Below are 9,075 nucleotides of genomic sequence, written 5' to 3'. Positions count from 1 at the left end.
TTTTTTTTTTTTTTTTTTTTTTTTTCCTCAGGGAATTCCTGGAATCCCTGGAAATCAAGGAGTCAAAGGACAAAAGGTATTATTAATTGTTTATAACACAGTAAAAACCTGCACATATATATATACTTCCATTCCAAAATAAGGGTTCAATCTGTGCTCAGAGGAGAGTTTTCATAGTGGGGATTTATGACATCAAGTACAATTTCTTTGTGGCATGTTCAAAAATCATTAGGTTTTATTTTATCTATTCCAGAGGGAATGAGTATTTTAAAAAGTAACAAAACTAATTTCATAATACTTTGAGAAATAATCTTAGCTAACTAAACCTGCATAATTAAAGAATATCTGAGAAATTTGTTGTGTACATATATTAATTACAGAATTCTTCTCCTTTTATAAAAAACAGGGTGAAATTGGACCGCCAGGTCAACCAGGAGCAAAAGGGTCACCCGGAGATACTGTAAGTTTGCAAAAATTTGTTATTAGGGACAAATAATTCTGATGTTGTCATTCTCTCCTTATCATAAACAAGCAAGCAATGGAAAATACAGGAGCATCCTTGCATTTTCAGGTTGCAAAATATGATCAGACTAAGTCTAATCTTTGACTTTTTCCACAAGTATTACATATCCCTTTTTATTTAAAATTTATGATTTCTTGACTGCACATTTGATAAATACAGCAATAGATTAGTCTGAACTGAGCCTCTGAATCAATTAGATTTGAAGTGACTTTGAAAGTACTGAAGTAAATTTATTTTGAAAGTTAATACTGACTTAAATATTGCCATTCTGTGTAATGGATTTCTGGAGATGAATTTCAAGATGCTTTTGTGATAGTGCTCTTTTGACAGACTGTGAGGATAACTGAGATCACTGAATTCCCAAACTGCTTAAAGAGAAATTTCTGTTTTGAATGAGGGAAACTGAAAATAGTTCGTTCTTTCTTGGGCAGTTGGGTTACCACATCTTTGTTACTGTCTGAGTAGGGTGATTTCTGTGTTCTTCATAGTCCTTTAGAAATCACAGTAACAAAATAATTGTTCTGAAAGTTGGTGAAAGTATATAAAGACTTTAAAAATGAAAATTTTAAAGGCAAAAAGGACAACTGCTTAAAACTAGTTACAGGCAGGTCTTTCCTAATGCTACCTTTAAAAAATAATGATCTCTTCTATTGAGGAAACCATGTTTATTTAGTTCCATTACTAATCATCCTCACTGTTAACATGTCTTTTTGCAGTTTGCCTTTTACGCTGGAGACATGTTATCTTCTTTCCTGACTAAAGTGGTTCTGAGTTTCCTGGGAGATACATGGTTTAGCATAATAAATAAGCTGTTTACTACGACTTTTTGATTAGCTAAAGAATCTAAGTTTTGGCCTATATTCAACCTCGAGCAAATTGTAGAGAACGATGACTGATGCTATTATCTCTATGGACAAGGGACCACTACATTACTAAAAACTTTAACCTTCTAAAAATTTGGATTTTTTCTTAGGATATTGAGCCATATGGTAGTGCAAGAGATTTTATACAGTTGTATTCAGTCTACAGAATTAGTATCACTTGTCACGGGAAAAAATAGATAACATTTCTTGCTTTGCAGCTGAATGGCATATATAAATGTTGTAATATATGACAATAATCAAAAGGTCACTTGATTTTTTTACTTACTGCCTTATCTTGAGATTCATTATACGTTGTGCGTGTAAGGGCTTGTCAATGCCCAGTTCAAACAGAAGAAACTTCAGTTTCTCAGGAAGCCAACAGACCAGTTCAGTGAAAATACTTTTATTGTCTATTGGAGGAAATTTTTTCTCCATTTTTTTTTGAGCAAAGTTGAACAAAATGCCAGAGGGAAGGCTGTATCATCAGCTGTAATAAACCGTGTGGGATTATAAAGTGTACATGCTTATTTAACTCACTTACCATGTTTTCTTCAAATTTTATTTAGATAAATAACATTTGGTTCTTGTTACACTCGAAAATAATTTATTCCTTTTTCCTGTCAAGTCACTTAATGTACTTTTTGTCACCTGATAAATTAAATAGGAAATTGATGCATGGAATATTTGAATATGTTACACGGCATTAGGGAATTTCAACCAGAAAAGATAGTGGGATTTTCCTTGTATTAGTCACATTTAATATGTTTATTCCAGAAAAAACAGATGGAAAGCTTGTGGATGGTCTATTAATACCTTGGGAAAATTATTCAGTAACAAGTTCTTCTTCAGAAATAACTATCCCTACTACATTGCCAACACCAGCAATTTATTAATTTACCCATGATATAAATAGTGCTAGCTCTGGAAAATGGGGGAGTAATGCTTCATTTTATGTCCTTGAATTGTTCTTCAGTTTTATTCAGGACACTCTCTCCTCTTTTAATTTTAATAGTTTCCAGATTATGTTCTCAAGCTTTTCTCATGTTGCAACTGAAAGTTTTCTTCTTGCAGCATTCTGATTTCATGTAGTTGTCTTCCTATTTTTTTTTTTTAATTAAGTAAGTTAAATGTGGCCTAGTTCCGTATTTCCATGTCCTAGGAAACCAGGACAATTGGGTTTTATTTCTACCTTTCCTGCAGATGTATGCTTGACCTTTGGTTATACTAAAAATATTTTCTGATTTGCCTTCTCTAGTATATGTTTGCATGTCAGTGTGGATATATACACATAGCTGATTCGTTAATTTAAAAAAGCTATTCTTTACACATAGTATTTCCACTTTACATAAGATAAAATGCATGAGGCGCATTTTTGATGACCATACGCTGCTTCAGGGACTGATGTGGGTGTCAACTAGAAGTGATCTAGTGGTAGATGGTAGATTCTCAATGTGTCAATGACTTGAAACACGGGCAATGTGAAAGGAGCCAGAAATCCTAGCCAGAAATACCTCCATGAACTTGTGCTTGCTTTTCTCTACTAATTAATGTGTTAGTAATGAGAACAGAACAGAAATATGAGGAGATGAAAATTGTAATTTCACAATGCTTTTTGGGAAAGGAAGGTAGTCCTCAAGGAATGCAAAAAAGATCACACAATGAAGAGTGCTGTATTTCACAAGTAAGGAGGTCAATAGATAATATGAAATTTGATTTCAAAGAGCCAAACTGAATTAAACCTTACAGTGAAATGAAAATTAATAAAAACTTATTTTTCTATGTCAATAAAAAGAGAAAAACTGAAGAAGTAGACCTTATGTGCAAGTGAATTAAGACAGCATTTATGTAATCAAGGTTAGGTTACAAAACCAAAAGAATATTTCATTAGTCTTGTTGTAACAAAGTTGATGCTTGATGTAGTCCGTAAGCAAATGGTTAATGGGAATACACAATCTCTTAGGTTATGAGTGTAAGCTGTCCTCAGAAACTTTAATCCATTTGGAGAAGAACTGGTAATTCTATTCCAAAATTATGAAAGAAATGGGGTAGGGTGTAGTAAACCTTTGTTTACCAAGTAATAGATTACACTAGCTGCACATTCTTCGATAAGAAGACTGATTTTCTGTGTAAGTAAGAACAAGCATCAGGAAAGTTCAAGAAAGTTTAGAAATTATTCAATGTATGATATTAGTTAATTTAGAAAAATTGAAGTTTAATAGGTTTTTCATGTGCAGTTGACTGAGCAGGAAAAGTTTTAGACCAAGGAACATTGGCAGCAAAGTTACTCAAGTTTTATTCTTGTGCTTGATACAGTTTATTTGTATTCGCAGACCTGTGTCTCTGGCCTAAAGAATAAGTTGCTGTATTTACTGATGGAAACTTTTGGTGACCAGTACATTCTTACCATACAGCAGCAAAGAAACCCTGAATTAATCCATGGTTAATCTGTGTTAATCTGTGGTTAATAGTAAAGCACAGGTGAAATGCCAGAAAACTGATGAAATCCTGAAAAACCCAACTACAGACAGTAACTTCTTGTTCCAGATATTCTGAATTTTCTCTTCTTTTTGCAGACACCCTTTTAGTTTTAACAAATAAAGAAATTTTGTTTGTTTGTTTTTTGTTTTTTGCAAAGCTGAATTATAATCTGTGTAACAAATTACATGGTTTCAATTCCGTGTAACCTTGGAAAGAGATAATGTCATGGGAGTGAATTGTTCCTAATATTTAATAGTAAATGGAAGGTGGTTGTTTGGATTTATATGAAAACAAAGATTAAATAACAGTAGTAACAGTGGGTTTTGAAAATATTATCAATTTGAATAATTGATAAAATTTAATCTCTGAAAAGTTAGATTTCCAGGCCTTATTTAATTGTTCGACTTTCTGTATTACTATGCTTTTATTTTATGCTGTGTCTTAGGTACACTCTTATAGTGTATTTTCTTTCAGAGTATTTATGCAATTCCAAATAAAACAATGATAATATATTGTTTTTATTGATTCATGCATCTTGAGACTAGCTTTAAACAGAAATTAAGAGCATCAGCCCTCTGATGATTTAACACTCCTTAGCTCTCATTTTATGTATGGAACAAAGACAGCTAAACATGCCCTTGTCAACATGATCCCATTTGAGGAGTCCAAGGGAATGTCTTAGTGGTGCTCTGACTGTACCTGTGATGAAGTGTCATGATATGAAATGGCAGAAGCTATTGGGTTCTTGAATGAACAGTTCAACCCTGAAGATTCTGCAGAAGATGCAAAGGTGTGACCCCCGATAAATCTCCACAAAGCTTGCAAAAGGAGTCAAGGCCTGGCAATCTTTGAGGGACGCAGGGTCAGAAAGAAGAAAGAGAACTATGAAATGCCATATATAGTATTGCTGATTTTGGAAACACTAAGTGGAAACCAAGAAGCTTTTGTGCCACTTTCAGTTAGAGCTAAGGGATGTATTACTGACAATGTTTTGAGTTGCAGAATTTTTTCTCTCAGGAATTTTCTGTGACAGCACTGTTCTTTTTTTCTGTATGGGTTTTTTTAATTGCACTGTAGCTCTTCATTAGACCATAGAAGGTCTAAATAATTCACTATACTGTATCAGAACTATAGCCTGTATAGTAATATGATGAAAGACATTGTATTTCCTGTTTATTTCATTATGGAAATAGAATAATGATACTACAAATACTATACTGAAGCCATTATTCCTCTAGTTTAATACAGAGATGTTTCTGCCTTTTTCATAAATAAATAGGGTTTGATGGGACCAGAAGGTTCACTTGGTCTACCTGGAGCTCCTGGGCCTAAGGTAAGTGTTTGTGTTAATGTGACTTGGATAAATGACTGCTTTATAGATTTTGCAGCTAATTTTTTGGTGTACTGAACATTGATGAGTAGCTGTATGATTTTCCTGTATTACTTTCTATGGTGCTTCAGTCTCAAGAGAGGTTAATATAACTCAGTGAATGGTACCTGTCATCCCATGAGGTTTGGAACAATTGCAGAAATGGCCATGAGACTGTTTCAGCTTTGCAGATCTGGAAAATGTTCTGCAATGCTAGGAGCCAGATAATTCTCAGTATATATCTGAACATTCTTCCCATGTTACATTTATTTATATTTTAATTGTGTTAAATAACATTACGTGCTGTTTTTTCCACCCAAGGAGCCAAATTTATTTCAGATGTAACTATTGATTGTACTGCAGCAAGAGCAAGAACTAATATGACCCATGCTCTCAGAAGTTAAAATAGATACTATAAATTCAGATTGCTTAGTGTAACCTTTTAATTTAATCCAAGATGAGTTTTGGTCAATAAACACTGAACTGTGTGTCCTGGAGAATATTTAGGAATATAGAATCTATTTCCCAAAGGATTTATTTACGTTTAGATCTGTTTCCACCCATACATTATTTTATATCCAAAAGTACATATGCAGTTTTTTGAAATTGTATACTGAAGGTAGCATTTTTTCAAGTGGTCAGTGTTTGTGTAGAAAATTGAATACCAATGAAATGACTAAAAATTAAATAGCTTTTTTTTTTTTTTTTTGTGAAAAATGGGAGTTTTTTTGTATAATTACCTCATTCAGATTATAAGCTGGTTCTTAGAGAATCATTCTTAATAAGCTCATTCTTATATAAGGGCATCATGAAGTAGTCAATAATTATTAGATTTGAATGAAAATTCTCAAGCTGAATATGTGTCTAATTCCATAGGCTACAATTAAAGCCAAAACATAAAAAAATATTTTGACTTGAACTGATCCTAGGACTCTCAGGGTTTTATTACATAAGATGATGGAAATGTGAAGTCAGTATGCACAAACATGGAGTGATTGGGGAAGGGAAATGAGGCAGGTAGGGACAGGACCAGTGAGCAGAGACTGGCAGATCATGTTTTGTCGTCAGTATCTTACCTTTCCTGAAAGAAAGTTACACCTTCAGGCTTCCCATAAGCCTGAACTTTAGCCTTTCAGTCACTAACAGTGCCTGTTTTTAAGTCAGTTTCTCAACAGTGTCTATGTTTGCTGGTCATAGCACATGTGACAAAGCATAATGATATCAGCCACACTCTTACATAATTGTTATTATAGGGTGATAAAGGTGAACCGGGAATTCAGGGGAAACCAGGATCGTCAGGAGCCAAGGTAAATATGAATCTGGAAGTATTCTAGCTAAAGAAGGGTTTTATTTATTTATTTTTGTACAAGGTGGTTTGTTTCACAGTAAAACAGTTGTTAACATCAAATTGCGTCAGAATCCATTTGATTACTTATTCTTACTAATTTTATGCTGGATTTTAGGCAATGTAACTCAGGTGCTCATTAAGTTCAAACTTGCAAGCATTGCCATTACTTCAGATAGTGTAATTTTTGTGTAATTGTGAAACATCAACATCAAGTGTATTAAAAGACAATTAATAAAAAGAGATAGTGGAAAACTGAGCTTAAGAATTAGGAATCTCTTTCATGGCTTCTCTGTATTCAACGTCCCTTCACAAATTGTCCAGACGTTTCAATCATCTTCAGTTATAAAATTTTGAAATATCATAGCCAAAGTGTATCATGTGACCTTGAGAAAACACGCAATATATTTTTTTACACACAGCACATCACTGACACAGAGCTATTGTATTACTCAGGGAGAACTAGGAGTACCAGGTGCTCCAGGTGAACCAGGCTACCCAGGCATTCCTGGTATCCAGGGCATAAAGGTAAGTATTTTTTCCAGTTTTACACTAATTGCATCTTTTATTGGAAGTGCTTTTCTTATAAGTAATCATTATTAAACAAAATCCTTTCTCTAAACACATCATTATTATTATAGGACACACTTAAAGCAACAATATGTGCAGCATGAAAATTTTCTTCTGAGGGATGAAGCCCTTGATGTAAAGGCATTTGTGGTGGGTTGACCTTGGCTGGATGTCAAGTACCCACCAAGCTTCTCTGTCACTCCCCTCTTCATCAGTAAAGGGTGTTGAGAAAGTAAGATGGAAAAAACTCATGGGTAAAGATGAAGACAGTTTAATAAAGCAAAAGGAAGGCCATGTGTGGAAGCAAAGTAAAGCAAAATATTTATTCTCTACTTCCCATCAGCATGTGATGTCCAGTCATATGGGAAGCAGGGCTTCAGTACACATAGAGGTTTCTCTGGAAGACAAATGTCATATTAACTAATGAATGTCCTTCTCCTCTGCTTTCCCTTAGCTTTTGTTGCTGAGCAAACATGATGTGGTGTGGAATATCCCTTTGGTCAGTTTGGGTCAGCAGTCCTGGCTGTGTCATAAATCACAGAGTGGTTAGGTTGAAAGGAACCTTAAAGACAACATAGTTCCAGCCGTCCTGTTGTCGGCAGGGACGCCTTCTATCCGCTAGACCAGGTGGCTCAAAGACCCATCCAACCTGGCCTTGAACACTTGTAGGGAAGGGGCATCCACAGCTTCTCTGGTCAACCTGTTCCAGTGCCTCACCACCCCCACAGTAAACAATTTCTTCCTAATATCTACTCTAAACCTGCCTTCTATCAGTTTAAAGCCATTTCCCTTTGTTCTATCACTACAAAGCCTTTTGAAAATCCCTCCAGTCATCTCCATGGCCCTCTCTTGGACTAGATTCAAGTGGTCCACATCCTTCTTCTTTTGGGGGCTTGGAACTGAATGCAGAGAGTGGAGTAAAGGGGGAGAATCACCTCCCTTGACCTGTTGGCCACACTGCTTTTGATGCAGCCTACGATACAGTTGGCTTTCTGGGCTGAAAGTGCACACTGACAGGGCATGTAAAGCTTCTCATCCACCAACATGCACAAGTCCTTTTCTACAGAGCTACTCTCAATCCATTCTCTACCTTTGTGTCTCCTCTCAAGATCTTGCCCATCCCAAGATTACTGATGAGGAGGGGGATTTAGAGAGACAGCTTTGATGCTGTCTACTCAGCAGCAGCCAAAACACCTTTCTAGCCACCAATGCAAAGCACAACACTGTGAGGGCTGCTGTGGGGAAATGAACTCTGTCTCAGCCAGACTCAATACAACATTACAGAAATAGAGTTGAATCAGGCATTTCATTTCGATATGGAAAGAAAAGTTTAAGGGTAAAGAGGCAGTAAGATAGGAGAGTGTTTTGGTGTTATAATTAAAGTTTTATGGAAATCCCATACAGAAATATTCCATTAGACTTCAGCTTCTGCTCCAGAAGGACACAGATTTCCTCTGTGTCCAGTATTGTGTATGTCAGCCATGTATAAATGTATCAGGTATACTAGAGTACTTAGCATGTAAGTAGACACACATAAGGAGATGCCTTGCACTGCCTAGAGCATCTTGAATACCTGTGTTTAGACATCTGAAGTAAGTCCCTGGTCAGTGGAAGCTAGAGAGTGATCCAAATTTGGGTGAGGTTATCTCAGATAAAGGAGATAATGGATCCTGAGTAACATTTTTCCAAGAGAAGATGTAGAAAAATTAGTCTTCTTACCAGTTATGAAACAGGGATTTACAGAGCACAAAAAGACCAGTGGAAGAGTGTGTGTCATAACAATAGTTTATTAGTTTCATTATCACTATATATTCAGTTTCAATATCTAAGGTAAAAGTGAAGCCTTTCAGCTGTAGATTATTTTAAAACTTGAAACCAAGCAAGTATTTTACGTTCAAGTACAATACAACTGAATACAGCTGGCATA

The 9,075-nt window shown here is 35.3% G+C and overlaps 1 protein-coding gene across 1 annotated transcript in view; it reads left to right on the top strand.

Annotated features, from left to right (window-relative positions):
- The first annotated feature begins 25 nt into the window (after positions 1-25).
- Positions 26-9,075, top strand: part of LOC114071704 (collagen alpha-1(XXI) chain-like) — a 21,052-nt gene continuing 12,002 nt past the window's right edge. The window contains exons 1-5 of the mRNA XM_027909552.1: positions 26-76; positions 407-460; positions 5,144-5,197; positions 6,487-6,540; positions 7,035-7,106. Coding sequence (XP_027765353.1) covers positions 5,150-5,197; positions 6,487-6,540; positions 7,035-7,106 — 174 coding nt within the window. The 5' untranslated portion in view covers positions 26-76; positions 407-460; positions 5,144-5,149. The remainder of the gene's footprint in view (positions 77-406; positions 461-5,143; positions 5,198-6,486; positions 6,541-7,034; positions 7,107-9,075) is intronic.

Source organism: Empidonax traillii, unplaced genomic scaffold (assembly GCF_003031625.1).
Source record: "Empidonax traillii isolate 1590-97213 ecotype Southwest subspecies unplaced genomic scaffold, ASM303162v1 scaffold2215:size32315, whole genome shotgun sequence".
Classification (NCBI taxonomy): Eukaryota; Metazoa; Chordata; class Aves; order Passeriformes; family Tyrannidae; genus Empidonax; species Empidonax traillii.
This window is presented reverse-complemented; position numbering and strand designations above follow the sequence as displayed.